General features: G+C 37.5%; 1 protein-coding gene, 1 long non-coding RNA gene and 3 pseudogenes across 3 annotated transcripts; 4 read left to right on the top strand and 1 right to left on the bottom strand.

The window, feature by feature from the left end:
• Positions 1 to 1,539: 1,539 nt before the first annotated feature.
• Positions 1,540 to 7,509, top strand: LOC125209603 (uncharacterized; annotated as a pseudogene).
• A 5,370-nt stretch (positions 7,510 to 12,879) lies between these two features.
• LOC125209605 (putative cellulose synthase A catalytic subunit 1 [UDP-forming] pseudogene) lies at positions 12,880 to 14,432 on the top strand (annotated as a pseudogene).
• Positions 14,433 to 15,657: 1,225 nt separating this feature from the next.
• On the top strand, positions 15,658 to 18,407 carry LOC125214131 (myb family transcription factor PHL7-like; annotated as a pseudogene). Its single transcript, XR_016137161.1, has 7 exons — positions 15,658 to 15,814; positions 16,261 to 16,454; positions 16,901 to 16,977; positions 17,054 to 17,096; positions 17,221 to 17,278; positions 17,493 to 17,562; positions 17,838 to 18,407. The product of XR_016137161.1 is annotated as a myb family transcription factor PHL7-like (transcript).
• Positions 18,408 to 18,560: 153 nt separating this feature from the next.
• Positions 18,561 to 20,823, bottom strand: LOC125214130 (Acid phosphatase/vanadium-dependent haloperoxidase-related protein). Its single transcript, XM_048115029.2, has 5 exons — positions 20,560 to 20,823; positions 20,335 to 20,469; positions 20,189 to 20,226; positions 20,018 to 20,084; positions 18,561 to 19,038 (listed from the first exon to the last, which is right to left on the bottom strand). Exons 1-5 carry the CDS (start codon positions 20,800 to 20,802, stop codon positions 18,661 to 18,663), a joined length of 861 nt encoding a protein of 286 aa, XP_047970986.1. The 5' UTR covers positions 20,803 to 20,823; the 3' UTR covers positions 18,561 to 18,660.
• A 2,988-nt stretch (positions 20,824 to 23,811) lies between these two features.
• Positions 23,812 to 24,503, top strand: LOC125211633 (uncharacterized). Its single transcript, XR_016137162.1, has 2 exons — positions 23,812 to 24,148; positions 24,256 to 24,503. It is a non-coding gene; the product is annotated as an uncharacterized LOC125211633 (long non-coding RNA).
• The last annotated feature ends 1,131 nt before the right edge of the window (positions 24,504 to 25,634 follow it).

Below are 25,634 nucleotides of genomic sequence, written 5' to 3'. Positions count from 1 at the left end.
TAAGCAATTAGTAGGTCTCTTCAAATATGTAGGCACACGATAGTCGGAGTATTTATGGAAGCGAAAATTTAGATCCACATGCCGCAAAATTGGGATTTTGACTAAAACACCGTCAATCAATTTTAACACATTAACCTTAACACTGATGCTTGTAAGTAAACCTATACACATAATTGACAGTAATTAACAATCTACTATCAAGGAATGCAAGCCTATAAGTTCAGGTGTACCGATGAAGTCGTGTGCATTTACATACATGTGTTATAGTCGGATTTAGGGTCTTCAAACCGTAAGCAACCAAAGTTGCAGACCTTGGCTTGTTTTCAGCATTATAAGTCGGAAGATTTTTGTTAATGGCGCGAGATGAAAAAAAAATTGTGCGCCGCTCTAAAATAATCTAGGTTTTCAAGGACAATAATGGAAATAATCTAATTTAATGAGGACAAATATGACATTCATCACGCGCCCTTATCATTAGTTTCCATTATGCATATCAAAAGCAGTTTATGTTATCTTAAAACCCTTATCAGGGCAAACAAAGTTGAGAGTGTGATAAGCTCTATCAGCCATATCCGACAAATCCACATATACTATCATATCTAGACAAATCATATCTGGGCAATCAAACGCGCCCTTAAGGTAGGAAGTAGTAGTAGTATTTATTTAATTAGAGACCAATTAAAATTATATACAATAAATTGGAGACTAACTAAAATACTACTTTCTCCGTCTACGAAAAATAGAATATATTTGCCATTTTTGGTTGTCCTCGAAAAATAGACCAAGTTTGAAAAATGACCCCACATTTGCTACCTAACATAATTAAACACTACTAATATTATGGACCCCACATTCTACTAACATTATGTCTCTTACTTTTTTTCTTCTTTCTTATTTTACCAATTCCATATCAAAACCTATGCCATTCACAATATGGTCTATTTTTTTTGGACAGATGGAGTACATAGAAGACTAATTAAAATGTATTTTAAATATTTTAGCGAAGTAAATATAGGATGAAAATTGAAAAGATTTTATATTTGTATTCTCATATAGCTTATGAATTAATTTATTTTTAAAAAGTATTACAATAGTGAATAAAACTTCAATTTTGACCCAAGTAAAGGCAAATTATACTCTTTAGCTCAATTCCAATTTTTACTCAAATTAAAGACTAACAGTATATAAATATAATTACAAAAAAGAATTTAAATTAAAAAATATACAGCCCAAATATCAAATCTAATTTTTAAAACATAAATATAATGATACAAAGTTCATAACACCCAATATAGAACTCGATATTATAAATTTTTCAAATCATAAAATTCAACACATATACAACCCAAATAATATACTCCATAAATTATAATTTTAATATAAATAAACCCAAATAATTATACTCCATAAATTAAAATACCCTAAATAAAAAGCGGCGTCTCATTCTCTCTCCCTCTCTCCCAAATCGGCGCCTGCACTCTCCCTCTCCCTCTTTCTCTCTCAATCACGCCGGCAAGCCCACCAGCCTGCATCACCGCCATGCCTTCCGCTCTGCCTCACCGCTCCTCCATTACCCTTCCCCTGCCGGTCTCCTTGTCCATGCTCAGGCACAAGATGACGTCCTACAATGAGGGAATGGAGGGAGCTTTGCTTCAGGGTGTAGATTGTAGAACTGTGTTGAAATATAAGAGTTGAAATAATAAATAAAGTGGAAGAGTGTGCTCGTGAAATAAGAAGAGAATTAGTTAAAGTTAGTTAGAAGAGAATTCTTTCTGTGCGGTCAGTTCTCATGCACCCGCGTGCATGCGTGTTGCATGTTAGCTAGATGATCTAATAGTATAAATAAGCAGCTACTCATGTATCTCTTTTTCATATTGAATGAATGAGAAAATATCTTTTCTCTAATCTTATTTGAGAATCTTTTCTCTCTATGTTTTCTCTCTATGTTTTCTCTCTATGCTTTCTATATGGTATCAGTGAAATTTTTTTGAATTCCACTTCTTTCTCTGATTGTGTGATGGCTCGAGGTGGTAATGCCGGACATAATGCCGGAAATATTGCCAGAAATAATGTCGGCAATGGTGGTAATGTGGTTTAGAGGACAATTCCAGTCCTTACTACCTTCATCTAAGCGATAGTCCTAGGATTGCAGCTAGTTTCTCACAAGTTCTCATCGGCTCAAATTATCTCAACTGGAGTAGATCGGTCGACACCGCCTTGTTGGCTAAAAACAAGCTGCTATTTGTCAATGGTGGCTTGCTTCGGCCAGATGAAGATCATCTACTCTTTCCGCAGTGGATTCGCTGCAACAGTATGGTCGTTTCATGGCTCAGGAATTCGGTTTTGCCGCATATTTGTTCAAGCGTGATGTATTTGGGGAACGCCAATGAAATCTGGACAGATTTGCACGATTGCTTCTCTCAATCTGATTCAGCACGTTCCTATCAGCTTCGACAACAAATAATGAATCTCAATCAAGGTCAGAATGATGTTAGCACCTATTTTACTAATATGAGGGTTGTATGGGATGAATTTAAACATTTTCGGTCAATTTCCTGGTGTACTTGCTCTACCTGCCGTTGCTATAGTGCACGGAGGTGGCAGGCTTCTCAAGAGGAAGCTTACACGATGCAATTCCTCATCAGTCTCAATCCTTCATTCTCTCAAATCAGATCTAACATCCTCTCTACCGTCTCTGTCTAAGACTTTCTCCCTGGTTGTACAAGAGGAGAGGCAGAGAAGTTTGGATCACAATTTTGGATCTACACCTCACTCTGCAAGCGAGCAGTTGTTCGCCGTTAATGCTGCTTCCTCATCTTATGGCCGAGGGAGGTTGTGTACTCATTGTGGTAAAAATAATCACACTGTTGATAGTTGTTTTGTTTTGCATGGTTTTCCACCAAGTTTTGGACGTGGCAGGGGGAAGCCTATGTCTAAGGATTCCATACAACCGAAATCAGTCAATTTAGTGGATGATAACCTGCTGATTATGGTGATAAGACCTCCTCAAATGTGGCTGGAAATTCCTCCATTACAGCAGGCTCTCTGACTTCGACTATGGAAAAATGTCAACAACTTATGGCTCTCCTGCAGTCTCAACTTGGCATATCCTCACCTCCCCAAATTCAAACTCCTTCACCAGAAAATGTCTCTGCCGCTCTCATACATTCATCCACTTCATCATCTCAGATAACACCTCCTCAATTTACTGGTACAATCTCTTTCACACCCTTTGTTGCTACTGTTACTTCCCCTCCTTCATGGCTGATAGATACTGGTGCTACTCATCATGTTTGCTACAATTTATCTCTATTTGATTCATACTCTCCTGTAAATGATGCCTTTGTTAATCTAACCATTGGTGGAACAGTTGTGGTGACACATATAGGCAATATACAGCTAACACCTTCACTTACTCTTTCCTCTGTGCTTTGTGTGCCTTCCTTCGCCTCTAACCTAATCTCTGCTCCTTAACTTCTTCCTTGCCTTGTGTTGTGAACTTTAATCATGATTCCCTCACAATCCAGGAAACTTCACGGGGGACTCTGATTGGGAAGGGTAAACGTGTTGGCAATATCTATACCCTTATTGTTGATTCTGGTATTTCCTCTAATTCCTCATCATCTGTTCCTGCTGTAAACTCTATAGTCTCTGTTGACATTTGGCACATGAGACTAGGTCATCCTTCCTTAAATAAACTCAAATGTATTTCTAATATCTTACATTTGCCAAATAAAAATATCTCTGTTTGTGATATCTGGCACATGTGATATCTTACGTTTAGCTTTTACCCCTTCTCAATCCATGGCAGAACCAACCTTTGATTTAATCCATTATGATGTATGGGGTCCTTTCAGCCCTTGCACCACTCAGGGATTTCATTACTTCCTCACCATAGTTGATGATGCATCTAGGTTCGTCTGGACTTTTCTGATGAAACATAAATCTGATGTGAATGATATCCTCACTCAGTTCTTACACAGTTTAGTAAGAAAATAAAAGTTCTTAGAGCTGATAATGCCCCAGAGTTTTCTATACCCTCTTTATATACTCAGTTTGACACCATCTTGCAACATTCTTGTGTTGAAACACCCCAACAAAATGCTAGGGTGGAGAGAAAACATCAACATCTCCTCAATGTAGCTAGGAGCCTCCTTTTCCAATCACATTTACCTGTGCAATTTTGGGGTGACTGCAGTTGCAGCTTACTTGATAAACAGAACACCTTCTTCTGTTCTCCCACAAAACACCACACCTTTCCAGATATTGTTCAATAAACAGCCTTCCTATTCACGTTTAAAAGTCTTTGGGTGCCTATCCTATGCTTCAACCTTACATAGAAACAGGGATAAATTCTCACCAAAGCTTCAAAATGTTTGTTCTTGGGATACCCTCCTGGTTATAAAGGGTATAAACTCCTCAACATAGAAATAATGCAGGAAATAATCACTCGAAATGTTGTGTTTCATGAAGCCATATTCCCATATTCCCATCACCTTCCATCCACTTTCCCAGACTCTAGACTCTAATCTCACTGCCTCACAAAATAATTCAGCCGCACCAAATAACTCTCTCGTCACCATTCCTAATGACTCTTCAGCCTCACAAAATAATAGCCTCTCTTCCACATCTTCTGAAAATAATCAGAATCAGCCACTCACCACCAGATTGGCAGGTTGATCAGTCCACCAGCTCATTTGACTGTTTATCTTTGTAATTCAGTCTCTTCGGCAACTCCTTATCCCATATCTTCATACTTCACACTTTTAAATCTATCCACATCATACCTCTGATATATCATTTTGATGACTGCAGTCTTTGAGCCAGCCACATATTCTCAAGCAGCTCTTATACCAGAGTGGCATATGGCCATTCAAGATGAATTGTCTGCTCTAAACAAAACCAACCCTTGGTATATTACATGTTAGAGTTTGTATATTAGAAATTACCTTTCGAGTGATTGAATATTGTTAAAACTCTTATTTTATTTTCCAAATGAATAAACAGATTATTTTTGTCATAATGTTGTTATGTTTTACATTTAATGGATGTTTATTGCATATTTAAATGTATAAGTAACTTAACAAAGTCTAAGTCTTTGTTTTAGTAGACCGGTTGTGGGCGTCGTCCACTTTAAGGTAACACGGTCAGTTCTAAACAAAGAAAAAGAATAATTTCACAACCTAGATAGGCTTAGACTACCTATCGTGAAAGGTTGATCTAACAGCGAGACAGTCTTTATGCTATCTACTGAAAGGCGAGGTCTCGTAAATTATTTCTCAATCAATGTACGTTAGCATTGAGCATACGGTATTGATTATGCACTACTTTGACTTACCAAATGGTGCGGGTTTTTCGCAACCCAATAAACCTGGTATATTGGGTAGTGGTGATTAATATCTAGCGGTGCTAGGATTGCTATTATGTTGAATCGTGCACGAGATGAGTCTCGTTTGATAACATCCTCAAGAGAAGCTTGAAATAAGGTTTTATTATTCGGAACCTAGCTAGTTGGAGTTTAATTACTCTATGAATAATAAATAAGATTTTCTTGCTGAGTCATCTCTTGGAATAAATAAGATATTAATTAATTAAGTCCATAGCAGACAATAATTAATTAATGGATGTTTCTATCTTAAGCGTGGGAAATAAATATAAAGTATTGGAAACCCGAAGTACTTGTAATTTCGGATTTGGATGGGGAGTGCAGTATTACTTCTGTAGTGGCTGCTCGTAATATTCCAATTTTAAGCTTATATTAAATTGGGTTTAATTTAATTAGTAAAAAGCTAATTGGGGGAGTCCATATCCAAAGCCTTCCATAGATCCCTGACCGGGCCCAATATGTGACTTATTATAAATAGGAGAATAAATGAGACAGAATATAGACTTGTTTTTCTCTCAAAATTTCCGGCCCTCTCTATTCCTAGTAGAGGTCGAATTTTTCTCCTCCGTGGGAAAGGATTTCTGTCTTCTCTATTTAAGTCCTAGTGCGCTGGTGAGATCAGCCCACCCTGATATCAGTTCACAGTTCGGGAATCAGTCAGAAGATCCGTGGTTTTGTACTGAAGATCTTCACGTGGAGAAGGCGCTAGCTATCTTCGATTCTTTGGAGAATCATCAAGGTATAATGGCTAAACCTTAGAACAACATGTTTTAGGTTTCATTTAATTTAAAGCATGTTATTATTTGAGTTATCAGCATGATACGTGAGATAATTACGCGAATAGAATTTGTCTAAATAATCCGCTAAATAGAGATCTGATTATTATGTAATTGATTTATGCATACGCTTCCGCTGCCAACCCCTTCATTACAGCCTTACCACCAGGTAAAGTTCCTATCGATTGCAAGTGGGTATTCAAGGTAAAGTTCCATGCTGATGGAACAGTTGAGAGATATAAAGCAAGGCTTGTTGCAAAAGGATATACTCAACTAGAAGGTGTGAACTTTCTAGATACATTCTCTCATGTGGCTAAGCTAACTACTGTGAAGTTCATGCTAGATCTAGCAGCAATTTATGATTGGGATCTATGGCATCTTGACATAAATAATGTATTCTTGTATGGAGATTTAGAAGAAGAAATTTATATGAACTTGCCTCTTGGGCTGTCTGTTGAGGGGGTCGAATCAGAACCAGGGACCAAACTTATTTTTAGGCTCAAGAAGTCCTTATATGGATTAAAACAACTTCTAGGCAGTGGTATCTCAAGCTATCAGAAGTTCTGAGCGGTTTTGGACTTCAACAGTCAGCCTCGGATCATTCCTTTTTCTACAAAAGAAGCAAGTCTGGTTTCTTTGGCATTGTTGTCTATGTTGGTGATATTTTGATAGCCACAAGTGACAAAGATGAAATAGAGAAGTTCAAAGAGTTCTTGGCTCAACATTTTAAGTTCAAAGATTTGGGTATTCCCCAATATTTCCTTGGTCTGGAAATTGCAAGAAGCATAGATGGAATTCTTGTCTCACAAAGGAAATATGCAATGGACTTGCTGAGAGATGCTGGCTTGCTGGGATGTAAACCCTCTTCTGTTCCCATGGGTCCTACCAAACAGTTGGCAAGAAGCAGGAAAAGCTATGGAAGAACCATCCAAGTATAGAAGATTAATTGGAAGACTCTTGTACTTATTTATCACTAGACCAGATGTGACTTTTGAAGTTCATAAACTAAGTCAATATGTCTCTAAACCTTGTGAAGATCACTGGTTAGCTGCAGAGAAAATTCTCAGATATATCAAGGGAACACCTGGACATGGCCTCTTCTATTCTAAAAGGACAGAACCAATGTTGAGTATCTTTTCTGATGCAGATTGGGCTGCTTGCCCTGACACCCGTAGGTCAATGACTAGTTATTGTTTGTTATTGGGATCTTCCTTGATATCTTGGAGAGCTAAGAAACAACATAAAATCTCAAGATCTTCAGCACAAGCTAAGTATAGAGCTACGGCTCAAGCTAGTTGTGAAGTGGTGTGGGCATCAAATCTCCTTGCAGATTTTGGTATAAAATGAGAAAGAGTTGTTCCTTTATATTGTGATAATCAAGCTGCTGTGCATATTTGCTCCAACCCGGTCTTCCATGAGCGTACGAAGCACATTGAGATAGACTGCCACACAGTGAGGGAGAAATACTTGGAAGGAATCATCAAACCTATGCATATCAGGAATACATTGCAGCTGGCTGACATCTCTTTTTCATATTGAATGAATGAGAAAATATATTTTCTCTCATCTTATTTGAGAATCTTTTCTCTCTATGTTTTCCCTCTATACTTTCTATAAACTGCAACAGATTCTCCCGACACCAACTCGGTCGCATTGTCTCCACATTCTCAAAAAGGAAGTAAAGAAATTGCCGTCCGAATTCTTAAAATAAATTGTAATATGATGATAAAATCTTGGAAAATACTTTCATCTTTTTCATCTCTGTTGTCTCTTTCATATGCTTTGTTTTTGTGGCATAATCTGCCAATTTTATATACTTTTTTGTCTTACCATTTTGTTTATACACTTAAATATGTTGAATAAATTCCATCTTTCATCTGATTCTTCAGAAAGAGGCATGTAGTTTCCTAAAGTAGAGAAATAGATTCATCTTCCCATTTGCCAAGAGAAATAGATTCATCTTCCCATCTACCATGAGAGTGGCTATCAGTGTTCAGATTTAATATAATAGATGGTAACAAAACTAAAAAAAGATAAACAAATTGGAGAAAGATAACAAACTATAGAAAAATGAATTAACATAACTAAGAAAGAAAGCATGATAGAAAAGATACAGAGAAAAAAAGCATGAAATCAATACATACAAAACATATTATAATTCGAAATTGCTTGAACATCAATTGTGGGAAAGGGTATTTATAGAGGCAAGGCTTCGATTTTTGTCTCTAAGTTTTGAAAGTTGAATTAAAAATGGACCAGTTCATCCACTTTTTCTGCATGATTGATTCAAAATATGATTCTCTAGTATAAAGAATAAATGCATTATTACACAGTGGTTAAAAAATAAAAAATGAAAATTTTACATTATTATACACCAATTTATTGAAGTATTCAATGGTTTTTGGGATATCTCAACAATGCACGATAATTTAGAAATATTGCCTAAAAACTGATAATTTATTGAAGCTGACAATTGTGAATATTGCCTAAAAACTGAGAAAAAAATATAATTTGTATCACCCAAATGTTTATTTAAGTTTATTGACAGTCTTGTATTTTCATAATTTCATTGTCATTTGGGGTTTATTTTCACGTGGTTACTTTACACCAGTTCATATGATTTGACCTATTAGCTAAAAAGTTATCTAATTTTTAGAGTGTCTTCGGCGGCGCCCCTCCCACTCGCCCTTCCCATGCCACGTCAGCACTAGCCCCTCCCATTCCACTGCCACATCACTAGCCCTTCCCACAATTAAATTAATTCACAATTAAAATTTAAATTCACGGAAATAAAATGTAAATTCACGGAAATAAAATTCGACACGAATACGAACGGGAAATACGAAAATTACATTAAAAAACAAAATTACATAATTAAAAAAAATTACATAATTTAAAAAAAAACATAGTAAAAATAAAATTACATAATCCCCTCGGCTTTCACTCCTCCTCCTCGTCCTCGTCCCCGTCGCCCGTGCCGCTGCCACCTCCGACGTCCCCGCCCCCGATCTCGACGCCATCATCATCAATGGGTGGCATCCCTAAATCGCGCCGACATCGGTCGACCATCTCCTTGCACAGCCTTCTCAAGACTGGATCGTGCGTGTTATACCACTTCAAAGTGATCTGCATCAGGGTCTTCGTTTGCTGCGCGCGGGCGAGGCTGTCGTCATCTTCTCCGGCGGGGACCTCCGATTCGACCTCGTAGGACCCGCTGCCGCTGCCGCTTCCCCTCGCCATCCGCTGCGCAACCTGTTGCCCCATCGGGCGACGACGACGGCGAGTGTCCGTTCGTGGTAGCGGGGCCACTTCCTCGGCTTCGGGGAGCTCGTGCGAACTAGCACTGCTGCTGTACTCACCGGAAGAGTTGATCTTCGTCCACTTCCAGCCCGATTCGACACCCACAGCAAATTTTTGCGAATCCTTGACCACGAGAAAGGCCTCCCACTGGTCAAACTCTTTGATCCCCGAGTCTTTGCTGGGGTACTGGGCTAAGGATTGTCTCCGCACATCATCCTCAGACATGCCGTTGCTTACCATGCGCATGTTGTTTTGGTAGATTGCGGCAAAACGACTGAGCTTAGGCCTCAATCGGAGCCACTGTTTCCGGCATATCTCGGGGATGCGAGGCTTCGCCCCAGGCGGTTTGTTGGCGTAGTAGGCGGCACTGATGCGATGCCACATTCGTTCAACATACTGGTTCGCTCTGGTGTAGGGATCCTCTACAACACCGACCCATGCCTTCACAAGCGCGGCATTTTCCCACACGGTCCAGATCGTCCTCCGCTCAGTCTCATCCACACCCTCCTCCCCTCCCATCCCCGTGTGTGAGGAAGAGCTCGGGACTTTGCCCTTGCCCCTACCCGCGCTCCTGGCCGTGGCCTTGCTTTTTCTCCTGCCCCTTACAGGCCCCGCCTCCTCCTGGGGAGTCTCACGGATCGGCGATAGCCCCAGATCCTCAAAAGAGAAAGTCTCGATGCCGGCGTACTGAGTCTCTGGAACAGAAGAAGGGGAGTCATCGGCCAACAAATCTATATATGGCCGATAGACAGATTCCCCAGGCGTCCTCGGGCTCCTGTGCTGCATCGACCCACTCACCGACATATTTGGCGGCGTACCGCCCATCCCCACTGCCCCGGGCACCATCCCTCCCACCCCCGCCATATTTGGCGGCATACCGCCCATGCCCGCTGCCCCTGGCATAGTCACACCCATCCCCGCCATATTTGGCGGCATACCGCCCATCCCCGCAGTCCCACCCATCCCCGACATATTTGTCGGCATACCCGCTGCCCCCGGCATCATCTGACCCATTTGACTCATCCACGTGTATATATTGTAGAACATTTGGGGAGTCATCGTCGGCATACCGCCCATCCCCGCCATCTGGGGATTCATCCCCGCAAAATTTCCCTCCGCGCCGATGGGAATCGAGGGTGTGTTCCCTCCGCTCGTGGTGGGGGAGTTTCTGTTGTACTCCATTGTAGTAGAAATGAAATGTGTAGAGAGAGAGAAACTTGTTAACACAAGTGGGGTGAATGAAATGAATTTGGGGGAGCCCTATTTATAGAGTTTATTATTTATTAATTAAAAAAAAAATTGAAATGTCGGACGTCCGAGTGGGACGGGCGACCTTCGCCACAGTGGCGCCCGTCCCACTCGCCCATCGACGGGAGGGGCGAGGCCATCACAGGGTCACTCGGGACGGGCGTGGGCGCCCTTCCCGCCCACAATGGCGCCCGTCCGGTCGGACGTCGCCGACGGGCGAGTGGGAAGGGCGCCATTGGAGACACCCTTAAGAATGGTTTTGCACATTTACACATCTTTCAAATGTCTTTTAATAACCTAAAATTGTTTTACATGTGCCAAAACAATGAGAGCATGTAATATATTTAGATAAAATATGAGTCAAAAAGTTATCTAATATGATAAATCCAAATTTTATTAAAGTTGGAGGGGAAAAGTGGGCCAGCCAAAACTGTGGCTTTATATATGTATAGATTCGTGGAAGTGTCCTTTTTTTGCCAGCTTGGTTTGTTTGGACTAGTTTGCATGCATCGTGATATAGTCATGATGGGAAATCAAATTTCCTTTTGGCTTGTTACTTTGTTGCGACCTAATAGCTGCACGGATTTGCTGCTCCAATACTTTAACAAGTCAATATTTTTCAAGATGGCATTGCTCCAATGTTTACATGGGAAGATTGAGTAGCGACATAGATCTGTGGACTGCTGCACCTCAACGGAAGTGAAATCAAATTACCCTTTGGCTTATTACTTTGTTGCGACCTAATAACTTCACAGATTTGTTGCTCCAATACTTCAGCAACCCAATATTTTTCAAGATGATATTGTTCCGGTGGTCCAGAGCCTTTGTCCTAGCGGCAATGAGCTTAGACATCAATGTATGAGGTGCCGAGTTCAAGCCCTCTTGACATCAGTTGTAATTTTCTCCTTCCTTAGGAGTTTATTTGTAATTTCCTCCTTCATATTGGAGTTAATTTTTTTTTTTTTTTAAAGATGAGGGTTTAGGGTTTAGTACCAACGAGTTAATAATATCTCAAATAAAACAAGTCGAACAACAAGTTTGATATCTCAACTCCAAATCTCTTGCACATGGTCTAAGGAATTAAATAGGTACTACCTCCTTTCCACAATAACAGTTACATTTTGTCATTTCGGTCTGTCCCATAATAAGAGTCACATTTTACTTTTACCATAGATGGTAAATAGGCCAAACTTCCATCAACTTATTTTAATCACATTTTATTCTAAAACTAATATATGTAAGTGGGACCCATAGTCCACTACCTTATTCAACCCACTTTTCTTTATATTTCTTAAAACTTGTGCCCACACCAATGCGACTCCTATTGTGAGACTGGGATAGTATTTCAACAAACACATTTCAAATAGATCAACCCAAATCGGCATAAAAAGTAAATGAAGGAAGACAAGACAACTAGCAAGTGATAAAAGTCAACTTTTGGATTTTGTCCAATTCCCTCACACTAAAGAGTTTAATTCGCATCTTCAACGTCTTCATCACATCTTCTCACCCCACATCACTAACATCTCATTCCACCGGTTAAATACAAGCATGAAAAATAATGTTATTGTTTAACCTCATCCCATATTTCCCGCAGCTCCAACCGATGGCGGGACAACTCCTTCAAACTCTATAATTTCAAAATTTTCAATTCTAACCACACAGTCACAAAGACGGAAGTTTGGGGCAGATTCTCAACCGGATAGCCGAAATCCATAGTTTCTATGCCAGACCTCTAGAACGCATCGGTGATGATGAAGTGGTTGCGAGGATATTGAGGGGAGCTTGTCTTCTTGTATGCTACATGCAAAGTTATGATGAAACTACTTCGCACATCAATCGTCATCTTGGTTCATTTGGACTGATATGCATTCATCATCACGTAGTCATGATGGGAAATCAAATTTCTTTTTAACTTATCACTTTGTGGCGATATAAATACTACACTGATTTGATGCTCAAACACTTCAACAACTCCAATTTTTTCAAGATGGCATTGTTCCGGTATTTCCATGGGAAGTTTGAGTAGCTACAGGGATATGTAGACTGGTGCTCCTGAACGATGGTAAAAACAAATTCTCGTTTATCACTATGTTGCAACCTAATAGCTACATGGATTTGATGCTCCAACACATTAACAACCCTAATATTTTTCAAATTGACATTGCTATGGTGTTTCCACGAGAAGATGGTGTTGACCACTTGCCTAAGCACTATTTGGAAGCTCTGCATTGCGTGGAGTTCACTCTTGGTGAGGTGCATGTTAGAGTTTGTATGCTAGAAATCATCTTTCAAATGATTGAATAGTGTAAAAACTCTTATTTTATTTTCCAACGAATAAAACAGATTATTTTTGTTATAATGTTGTTATGCTTTACATTTAATGGTTGTTAGATTACATATTTAAATGTATAAGAAACTTAACAAAGTCTAAGTCTTTGTTTTAGTAGACCGGTTATGGACGACGTCCACTTTAAGGTAACACGGTCAGTTATGAACAAAGAAAAAGAAGAATTTCACAAACTAAATAGGCTTAAACTACCTATGGTGAAAGGTTGCAATGTCAGTCTGCATATTTCTAAGCCTTACTGAAATAAGATGACATTGGTGTGGTATAGCATTGAACGGATCTAACAGCAAGACGTGTCTTTATGCTATCTACTGAAAGATGAGTTCTTGATAAATATTTATCTCTTAATCAGAACGGGCGTATCTATGGTTTCGTAATAGAAGATATTTTGACCGGGTTTAAGATGCATGCTCACAGATGGATTTCCATCTACTGCATGCCTCCTCGCCCAACATTTATCAATCCTTCTGCTCGTCTCAACCAGGTGCCTCGTTGGGCTCTGGGCTCCATTAAGATTATGCTTAGCAGGTATTTCCTATATATAGTACGACCACAATGGAAAACTGCAGCTCTTGGAGAGGCTCACCTATGTTAACACCGTCGTTTCCACTCACTTAGATTCAGTTGTTCGCTTACTGTTTTCTTCTTTCTATATGTCATCTTACAAACAAATCTATCATTCTCGAGGTTATTAATGAACACAATTATGATCGGTATTCTCATCTCGTGGGGATGAATATCCAATATCTAACTCCGAATTGATATCCTTGTGTAGATAAGCAACTTCGCTAGCATGTGGTTTATTCTCCTCTTCATCTCGATTTTCACCATGGGCATACTCGAGATGAGGTGGAGCAGATTCAGCATCGAGGACTGGTGGAGGAACAAGCAGTTTTGGATGACCGACAGGACATCCGCGTATTTTTTCGTCGTCTTCTAAGGTCTTCTAAAGGTGCTGGCCGGGATCGACACCAACTTCACGGTCATGTCGGTCACGTTGAAGGCGTTCAACGAGGACGACTACTTCACGGAGCTTTACGTGTTCAAGTGGACGACCCTCCTCATCCCCCCTGACCACGGTCCTCATGTTCAACATCGTCGAGATTGTGGCCAATGTCTCGTAAGCCATCAATTGGGGTACCAGTCGTGGGACCCGCTCTTTGGGAAGCTCTTCTTCGCCATCTGGGTGATCTTCCACTTGTACCCCTTCCTCATGGGTCTCCTCGGACGACAGAATTGCACCCCGACCATCATCATTGTCTGGTCAGTCCTCCTTGCCTCCATCGTGTCGTTGTTATTGGTCCGCATTAACCCCCACACGTCGGACGCCTCGAAGAGGGCTGTGCAAGGCCAGTGTGGTTTCAATTGCTAAGGTAGAATTAAGAGGCTGCATTTCTTGAATGTATGGTTAGTTGTATATAAAGAAAGAAGACATGAAACTAGAAACGCCGTCATCTTAGGGAGAAAGCTAAGTTGTATTGTATTTGTATCATTTTGAGGAGAAAGAAAACATGAAACTAGAAAAGACATCACCATTGGTTACATACCTACCACTTTGCTACATCAATTGCATTATTAAGTCATTATGCCCATATTTGGAGGCTAGATTAATCCAAAAACAAGATAGTTACTTTTATATAATTAATTTTTAATTTTATATTTCATATTTTTGTTTGCCATTTTTTAAACTACCATTAGCATAATGGTTGTTTTAAATGGTGATTTAATTTTATGATTCTTCACATCCTCGACTTGTGTCAAGAAAAGGTATGAGGTACGGATGGATATCACATGATAACTCAAAGTATTTCTTTATTCTCGGTCACTTATATAATTGTAATGTAGCATCTTAGCTTGCATTTTAACATTGTTTTGCTCAGTCCTCAACTCGACGTCAAGTTTGCTAGTGCCTACGAGTTTGAAGTGCATTTACTCGACGTCAAGCTTTTAGAAAAAATTGCTTAGTCATTTCTTATCAAATTCTAGCTTCACCATTCATCTGCCACAAGGTCTCCACAATTGGCCGGTCAAATATGAAACTTAGAAGAGATAGTTGTTGATTATGAAGTAAAGTGAAAAAGAAAAAAAAATAATTGAAGTTTGTTAATAGAAAATAAGTCTCGCCTTAAAATAAAATAATAACATAGAAAGTTTATAGTCTTCACATTAACAAAGTATTAGAGTAAAATATATTAGTAAAATAGAAGGTTCATAATCTCCCCGTTACAAAGTTTTCAAAAATTATAGCAGCCATCATCTCAGTAAAAAGATAGAGATAGGCAGATAGCAATACACCAACAATTACAATCACAACTAAAATTAAATAAATAAACATTGAGGTCAACAGTAGTTTATTTCTCATTTCAATTTATTAATTTAGTCTTTATATTTACTTCTTTATTCTAATAAATTGTGTTTATAAATTAATTCTTTATACGCATTTGTTTTAATTACAATTTCTTTTCGAATTTCATGTGTTTCAATACTTATTTAGAAATTATCTTGCCAGAAGAAATTTATGTACAGGCGTGCACATATTTATTCAAAAATTTCACAAATTTTGTTATTACTATATGAAGTAAATAAGTACTCACACACTAATATTCGCCAAAAACTGATAAAAATAGCAAGTCCAGTCAAAAAATTTCCTGGTGTCAGAGCCAAAGCCAATATCTCTCTTAGCTCATCGCTGCTTTATGCAGTATTGCCCACCCCACTGATTCGTTGCTGCGCCGTGGAATTCTGCAGATCTGTGTGAGAATTTTCTCTCTATTTCTTAAATTTTGATGTGGAAACTTAAGCCCGATTATCTGGAACTATTTTTGTTTTTTGTGGGTTCCATGTTTTTGGTCAACTCTTAATTTTTTTCTGAATGCTGATTTCTGATGCTATATGCTAAATTCTGGTTAATTTGTTGGAGGTTGCAACATTGAAGCTGTGCTTTTGTCATTTCGACACTATTTTAATTGAAGCAATATGATTTTTTTCTCTTTAATCTATAGATTGCATATTAACTATGTTAAACATAGCAGTATGCTCATAATAACGATGATAAGAACTATTTTTAGTGCATGTTTTGAGATTTGAGCTACGAATAAGGGATTTTCATGCTCTAGTGTAGGGATTCTCATGCTCTAGTGTGTGGCTGACTAGTATTTTTCATGCTAATTTGGGGGTTTATTGGCTCGTATTTTTTCTAGGTCAAATTTAGGTCGGGGAGATGCAGTAATTCAAAATAAGCTGCTAGACTGCTGTACGGGCATGATGGATTCTATGGGTGGAGGTAACAATGTGACCAGCAATGCCAATTTGGCGTCAAAGCACCGGCTTCGTTGGACCCATGAGCTTCATGAGCAGTTTGTTGATGCTGTCGCACAACTCGGTGGACCAGATAGTAAGTGTTTCTGGATCAAGCCACATTTGCAGTTACTATTGGGACTGAAATAGTATGGATTAGTAACAATAGGAAAAGATTAACAAATCAGTATCCCAATTAAAAGAGCATAAGAAGAAGCCAAAAATTGTTGCTAGCTTAGCTGGAGATACATTGTTCCATCAATCTGGAGAGAGTTTAATTTGGCATGTAATAGTTGAGGGTAAGAAGAGTTTCCATACATCATAATATGCTGTAAACCTGTAAGAAATTGCACTATCGTGTGACTTTCACTGGCCATGTATGTAAATTTTATTTCTCGCACCCTAAAACAGACTTTGTTAGAAATCCCAAATTGCTGAACATCTTTATATTTTAAAGGGATGGCCTAAATGGAGAGTCTTACTCCGACACCCTTATAGCCGTTTGGATGAAATCGTCTTCTGATATTTTGCTACTGGTTTCAGGGGCTACTCCTAAAGGCGTTCTTAGAGTTATGGGGGTTCAAGGACTAACAATTTACCATGTAAAAAGTCATTTACAGGTATGCACACCATCAGATCCCTCTCTAGTGTTGTTCATCAGTGTAGTGTGTAGCACTAATCTAAAATCTCCCACAGAAATACCGGCTTGCCAACTATCTTCCAGATTCTTCCTCTGATGGTAGGTATTTTCTTGACTGTATTGTTTATATGCGCAGGTAGTAACTATAATACCTTGGTTTTTTTGCAGAAGTTATTGTTGTTGTCAACTAATATATTTACTCATATATGCTATGCTTTCGAAGGAACAAAAGCTGAAAAGAAAGACTCTGGAGACATGTTTTCTGGCTTAGATAGTTCATCGTAAGTGCATCAAACAATTAGGACATTTTTATAGTTTCTCATTAAAATAACTTGGAAACTATTCATTTGATATCCTTTTTACCCTTTTCTGGTATTTCCTTATAGTAGTATATTTCAATTTTGTAGTCTCCGTCATTCTTATTGATTGATGTATCTTCCTTAATGGTGAATATATTATGACAGTTCACTAAAGGAACTTTTTTTTTCGTTGCAGGGGAATGCAAATAACTGAAGCACTGAAGCTGCAGATGGAGGTACAAAAGCGATTGCATGAGCAATTGGAGGTACACTGTTATTTTTTCGTAGATTTTTTCTTCGTATATGCTCCATATAGATGCTATCTATGTACATCACGCTCCTGACCTGTTGTGTGACTTATGTTCATTTCACACTTCATCATGGAAAACAAATTGAAAGAGAAGTCTTCTTAGCTAATGAACTAAGATGCATGGTATTGTTATTTTACTAATTTGGGGGACAGGTGGAGCAATGAATTTTGCGAAAGATGCTTGTTTCTTTTAGTGTCTATGCGATATATGACTGTTAGAGAACCTTACAGGTGCAGAGGCAGCTGCAGTTGCGGATAGAAGCTCAAGGAAAGTATTTAAAAAAGATTATTGAAGAACAACAACGCCTAAGTGGAGCTCTCCCAGAAGCACCTGCCTTGGAGGGAATTTTCCCCGACTCTGAGAACAAAACTGACCCAGGGACCCCTGCTGCAACTTCTGAGCCCCCGTTTGCTGACAAGCTTTCCAAAGTATGTAATCCAGTCAAGAGCATTTCGGTCGACGAGTCCTCCTCTCATAATGAGCCACGGACACCTGATTCTAATTGTCATGTGTCTTCACCTCTTCCCAGCCCAAGCGAGAGACCAGAGAAAAAGCAACGTGGGAGCACTGACAAGAAATGGTTCTGAGCCACTCAGTGCTGGACTCGAGCTCGAGCCCTCCTTATCAGGAGCAAGATTCTAATTTCTTGGCAAGAGAATAGTCGGATCATTTATCCGGGTTATCCATTGCAGGCAAAAACTAGGGTCACCAATAGAGACAATTAATCCATTCTGATGCATGTTTCTTTTGTCACCTTGTTGTATGTCTAGTTCAGATGAATGAATGCGATAGTTCAATCTTGTCTTTCTGTCATTTTAGATATGCTATTTTATTTCATCAGATATTATACAGTAGTTTTAACATTTTAGATATCAAAACAAATGAACTAGCGATATAAAAATAATCTTACTGAAATTCTTTATTTATTCCCTGAATAAACCGAACAATATCAATTTCCATACAATAAGAAGAGCATAGCATTTTATTGAGATAAATGTAACATATGTATGTATGTTATTGGTACATGAATGGTGTAACTTAAACCAACAAGTACTATAAGTAGGAGCACACTACTAAGCTCACTACCAAACCTACAAAGGCTCCGGCAGCAACTTCAACCTCTGTATGGCCGACCGATTCCTTCAACAAAGATGCTACAATTTCCGATTCCCCATCAGGTACTACACCCGAGGGTCTTACACGCCTCCGCTTGTCAGGCTCGAGCAACAGAGAACTCGTTTGCTTTTTCTGCAACGAGGTATACTCCTCTGACAGAACAGGATCAGTGATCTCTAAGTCTGGAGATGAGTCTCTGGAATATGAATTTATTACACCATCTGCATCGTCTGTAGAGGAAGGCGTGTAGAATCTGCTTCTTGGCACCACTTTGTTCAGCAGTTTAGCATGAGATCCAACTTCCCTTCTAACTCCCTGCAGTTAAAATCATGATGCTGAAGTAGCATGTTTTCATAAAACAAACAATTAAGCTGCTTATGATAGCAATACAAACATCTGAGGGACTTGTGCATAAAATCAGCATCACAGTCTTTTTTTGGCTAAATTTCTCTTGATGATTTGAGGGGAATATATCAGTTTTGCAGTTGCGTAGACACCAAGCTAAAACGCTTAGTACATAGGCCGTTGAAGCCATATAGGTACTTCTTGCACCTCAACAATACTTCGGAGGTCTTGCATTTTGAGGCATAATATTCAGTTTGTGCAAAAGTAGAAGTTGAGAAAACATCTTATATTTAGACGCAATCACCCCTTTTGCATCTAAAAGTTGCCTCCATATACAGTCACAATCCACAGACCATCATACAAAAGGAGAATACAATGATCTAAACTACAGTTTACCCAACAACCTAAAGGGCCACACATGGATGTACATTCTTGACATCCCTACTTTGCTAAACGAGCATCTCGTTGGTGGATTGAATAATTAATTGACATAGACAGGAAGTTAGGCATATCCAGGTCCAACATTCAGAGATAAGAAGTAAGACTAAAATACAGAATTGAGGACCACATTCACAGTAGCACTCCGAAAATAAAAAGAGCCGATCTATTTCATACTCCACACTAAATTTCCAACTAACCTGCCTAACTCAACAAAAGAATACAGTAGTGGCCCATTCCTCTCTAAAACAAAATAATCTTCCATTTTCATCTTTCCAACCTCTTCCCCATTACTTAGAAAAAGCGAGCCAGCAGTTCACATGCAAGATACTATCATTAAGCCCATTAAGCATCCCCATTCCACTTGCAAGATACTATCTTTACGGCCACTAAACATCACCATTTTCAAGATTTCAAAGTTATGATTTCACAAAGCTTCAATATCAGCATTTCAGTTAGGTCCAGTTTTTGCATCAATGGACATAGAAAGTAGTGAGCTATGGAAACAAACCTGTGCATCATACATTATAAGGCCAGCATAAATCACAGCTAAACCAAAAAGTGCATCCTTAAAGCCTCTGCATATCAAATAAAAAAAATCAATTTATGCTAAAAATTTGATCAAGAACCAATTTCAACAAAAACTGAAGATAAAAACTGAATCTTTACAAACAATAACTACCTCTCCATGCCAAGACAAGTTGCCGTCGCCACAACAGACTGGATTAAAAATAAAAGCCTAGTTAGATCAAAGCAACTAGCAATAAACTAATAGAAATTCAACCAATCACCAAACCAAAGTAAAAAAAGGAAAGAAAGTGGAATTACAGAAGAATGTGTAGAAGGGAATCCTCCAGATGATAAAGCAGTCTTCAAATCAAATTTCTTGCCGTACAAAACGGTGGAAGCAAACGGTTTGAGGAGCTGCCCAACTGCTGCAGAGGCAACTGCTGATACAAGAACCTGGAAAGAAAGAACAAAGGCAGCACCTTTGAAAAACTGCAAAAAATAAAAAGAAACAAAAAACCCAAGCTATAAGCGAAGGAGACGAACTTTGTTGTGCAAAATAGCGGCGATGTCGTGGGCGGGGAGGCCGTTGCCGGTGAGTTGAGAGACGCAGCGGATTGAAGATGGGGAGGAGGAGATGGGAGTTGTTTTGGCGGAGGGGGCATTTTTGGGGTTTGGGAGGTTGGGGAAGCGGAGGCCGCCGCCGCCGCCGAAATTGAGAAATTGGAGTAGCATAATTGAATGATGAATTTGGTGCAAGTTTTCTTTTTTATAAGAGCTGGCTTTCATATTCAACGAGGGAGCTAAGGTTGTTGGTTGGTCCTTGTAGATTCATAACTGCTGCATTTAATTTATAAATTTAATATTATTATATTGTAGTCGTAAAACACAATATACAATTTCATGGTAAAATAAATAGTTTGGTTTTCAGAATTTTCTAGACTTATTTTTTTTACATCAATTTACGTAGTATCTTTAATGTGACCCTACAGATCTAATAAAATACTACTCCATGTAGTTTCGTAATTTTTTAAATAGAGAAATATAAATGTAATTCACACATTTCCAATTTATTAATTTAGTAAATAATTATGGATTTTCGATAATGTTGATGTAAAGTCCGATCACATGATAATTAATTTTTGGATCCATCATTGCACAATATTTGCCTTCCCATTGATGAGAGGGGCCTAGGCACTGGCACACGTTGCCTGTGAGATGATGACTGCTTTCGGATTCAAATTTTGGTGAAGCTACATGGTAGCTTGGGAAGCCAAATTGAACTAATAAAAATATCAAGTCTATCAACGTTAGGGGTCAACAAATTGGGCATGGTTGTTAGGATTGGTATATTGGAAAGCATATTTCGAGCATGTTGCACGGATAGAATTGCTTGTATTCAATATATTCTATAATCCACTTTTAACCCAAGGCGAGAAGAAGTAATTTTATCGCATTGATGTTTGTTTGTACATTTATAAGATGTTTATCAAACATTTAAATGTACAAGAAACAAATAAGTCTGATTCTTCTACATAGTAAACTAGTCGTGAACGATGTTCACAGAAGGTGACGCAGTCGGTCCTTTGTAGAAGAGAAATAGAATTTCACAACCTAGATAGACTTTGACTACCTATCGTGAAAGGTTGCAGTGTCAGTCCGCATGTTTCCCTACCTTAGGAAATAAACGACACCGGTGTGGTATAGCACTGAAGGATCTAACAGTTGAGATAAGTCTTTCTTGCTATTTATCGAAAGACGAGGTCTCGGTGATTGTTATTTCTTAATCATTGTAGATATAGCATTGAACATACGATATTGATTATGCACTATTTTGATTTATCAAATGGTGCGGATTTTTCGCAATCCAAGAATCCTGATATCTTGGGTAGTGGTGATCAATGTCTAGAGGTGCTAGTATTGTTATTACAATGAATCGTGTGCTGGGTGAGTCCAGTTTGATAATATCCTCAAGAGGTGTTCGAAAAAAGGTTTTATTATTCAGAAACCCGGCCGGTTGTAATTTATTCCAGAATAATAAATAAAGATTTTGAACTAGACAACTCTTGGACAAAGATATTAATTAATTAAAGTCAAATAGCAGAATTAAATTAATTAATGGATATTTATATCTTAAAGAGGTAAAATCGGATTACTCGTAGTTTGGGATTTGACGGAAAGTCAATATTATTATACTACTATAGTGGATGGGAATGTAATCAATTGCTAACTAATTACCAATCCCAAATTGAGACCAATTTTCAACCATTAGATTAGAAGATCTTGTGGTTAATATAATGTCAGGTGTAATATATTTTAAATTTAAATAATTATTAATTAAATTAAAAGGATATTAATGTCAAATCCTACATGTAGTAATTATAACTAACTACTTTCTCTCTCCTCAAAATCATCTCAAATCTTTAAATTTACGTAACTCTCTCAATTTAAATTATTTTTTCGCAAAAAATATATCAAATTAAAGATAATTTAATAAGGATTCCAACGAGATCTCAATTGCATATGTTCCGACGACGTTCGGATGATGAAATTTGATATTTTTTATTTTAGTTTTCGTAAATGTTGATACCCAGATTTTTATCAACAAATACATCAAAAAATTTCAATAAAACCATGTAAAAATCTCAATAATAATGTGTTGATATTTTCTTGTACTAATGTTGATATTCTTATATCATATTGTTGATATTTGTAATACACAATGTTGATATAAAAAAACACCCACGAAAATTATCATATGATAACATAATGACGATATTACCCTTTTGTCTTTTGTTGATATTTTGTCTACTATTTATTGAGATTTGTGAGCTTTAATCTCATCCACTCATTTTAAAATCCAAGGGAGTCTTGATTTTGGATTAGGGTGCTATAAGCATTAGAATAAGACCCATAATGGATGATAATAATATTCTGTTTGGGCTTGTATTAAATTGAGGCTCAATTTAATTAGTAAAAGACCAACAGGTTTGACCCAGGTCCAACCTTCATGGATCCTAATCTGACCCAACATAACTCTATTAAAAGGAGACTAAATAGAAGACTAATTAATAAATGTTAATAATTAAAAATTCGTGCCCCCCTCTTCCAGGGAGTGGACGAAATTTTCAGTTTCATGGAACTGAAGTTCAGTCTTCTTTCTAGTCAAGTCCTTTTGATTCTGACAAGCTTTGCCCACCCAAAGGTCAGATTATTCGGGATACAAATTAGAAGATTCGTGGTTGAGTACGAAGAACATCATATGGAGAAAGCGCAAGCAATTGTCGATTTTTCGGAGAATCTGTTCGGTAACCCTAATCCATAGGAATTCATGAATTAGGGTTTTGATTCCTTATTTGTGAATTACATGTGATAAAGCATGCAATTGATTGTTTAACATGTGATAAATTGATCTCATAATCTGTCAAATAGATTCACATGTATGATTTATCTGTGAATGCATTACTTCCGCCGTGCAAGGGGCACCAATCCCCAGCAATGGTAAAGTGAGGTCCAAAGAATGTGTTGTTTATTATAGCATAATGCTCAATATTTAACTCTATTTATAATTTTTGAATATATTTTATACTAATATTTTCTTTTTGTGAAATCTATTTTTTTTGAGAAAAAATTCTTATTATTCACGAAACTGTATATTTAGTGTCACTAACTTATTATTCACAAACTATATGCTTAGGTAATAGTGTCACTAAAATTTCTTTCACTATTGACGATACTTTTAACCGCCGCAATCATACATATCTTTTGTTTTGTCACTTAATTCTTTCTATGGCATTACATGACCATATCTTCCTCAATCTCCTATCACGATACATCTGCTTTCGACAGGTTCAAAACCGATAAAATATTTCAAATTCCCACCCCCCACCCAACATGTCTTCATCCGTTGGTCTCTAGGTGAGAGTAATATTAGTTTCAGTGATAACGTGTTTTTGGGATTGCCCCCTTCGCAATTTCTATCATATTGAGGATTTTGCTTTTGGCTAAGGCATGCTTGGAATTAGGTTTTTGCTTTCAAGGTTCGAATCCAACTGGTGGATTGACAAAGTTGCGAGCCGTCATCAAGATCAATATAAAAAGTGGAGTAGGAGTACTATTTTTTGATCCATTTAAGGTATAGTTAGGATTTCAACTATCCTATCCATTATCTGTCTAATTGCGTTCTAGTTTAGAGTATTTTTGTGTGACCAAATATACTTTTTTAAAACTATCCTATAATAGGAACAGGGATTTTCAGACCATCCAAGCATATCATGCCAACTATTGGTCTCATGGGACGACTTCTGCTCGACTACTTCTCAAACGGGAATGGCCTTCTTGTTTGTGCTGGATGGATTGGGCCACTTGATGTATAAAGGACATAGGTTGTGGCATCCAATGCATGTGATACAACATTCAATTGTATAATTAGTGTATATATTGATATTCAAAGTCTGAATTATATAATACTCTACTAAATTGTTATAAAATTATTTGAGGATTAATTTTGTAATTGTAATCTTCAATGTGCTATATGATTAGTAGTGATGTATAATAATGACCACTCAAAGTGGGATCGACGTTCATAACACATTCCTCAAATGTATGATCAATGCTGAAATTGCTAAGCTTATACAAAACTGATATTAATAATACAAATTATATAACAAATTACTATCATTTGAAAATTTATACTATTATATATTTGTGTATTAATTAAAAAATGACATATCCTTTGTGAGTATAATTGTATGCCTAGTGAATAAATTTGATAAGGTAGTATGAAAATTGCCATTCCTAATACACTAATAAGTTAGACTAAATACAATTATGAGAAATTTTGTGTGAAAAAAGTTAGACTAAATACAATTAATTAGTACTCCTACTTCATATTCTGTAGTACTCCATATTATCATAAGAAATAGAGAAATTTTAAAATATTTTAAAATTATACAAATATTAAACTTAAAAATTGTGGTATTATAATAATAATAATAATAATTATTATTATTTAGACCTTGAAATTTAGGGTCCTATTCTAATGCTTATAGCACCCTAATTCAAAATCAAGACTAAATCTCCACTCTTGGATTTTAAAATGAGTGGATGAGATTAAAGCTCACAAATCTCAATAAATAGTAGACAAAATATCAATAAAAGGGTAATATCGTCATTATGTTATCATATGATAATTTTCGTGGGTGTTTTTTTTATATCAACATTGTGTATTACAAATATCAACAATATAACATTAGAATATCAATACAAGGACAAGAAAATATCAACACATTTTTATTGAGACTGGATATGCATAATATTGAGATTTTGCCTACAATATATTGAGATTTTTTGTTGCATTTGTTGATAAAAACTGCTTATCAACATGTACGAAATTGAAATATAATTTATCAAATTTCATCACCCGAATATCGTCGGAACATATGCATTTGAGATCTCGTTGGAATCCTTATTAAATTATCTTTAATTTGATATATTTTTTGCGAAAAAATAATTTAAATTGAGAGAGTTACGTAAATTTAAAGATTTGAGATGATTTTGAGGAAAGAGAAAGTAGTTAGTTATACATATAGGATTTGACATTAATACCCTTTTAATTTGAT

This window comes from Salvia hispanica, chromosome 3 (assembly GCF_029641045.1).
Source record: "Salvia hispanica isolate PSC_SH4W2 chromosome 3, Shi_PSC_v1, whole genome shotgun sequence".
Classification (NCBI taxonomy): domain Eukaryota; kingdom Viridiplantae; phylum Streptophyta; class Magnoliopsida; order Lamiales; family Lamiaceae; genus Salvia; species Salvia hispanica.
This window is presented reverse-complemented; position numbering and strand designations above follow the sequence as displayed.

What these genes read in the sequence shown, in the direction of transcription:
- LOC125214130 (XM_048115029.2), bottom strand. Translation starts at nt 20,802, where the DNA reads ATGAAAGCCAGCTCTTATAAAAAAGAAAACTTGCACCAAATTCATCAT. An exon ending in ACTTGTCTTGGCATGGAGAG is followed by an intron (nt 20,085 to 20,188) that starts GTAGTTATTGTT and finishes TTTGATATGCAG; the next exon opens with AGGCTTTAAGGATGCACTTT. An exon ending in TTATAATGTATGATGCACAG is followed by an intron (nt 19,039 to 20,017) that starts GTTTGTTTCCAT and finishes TTTTAACTGCAG; the next exon opens with GGAGTTAGAAGGGAAGTTGG.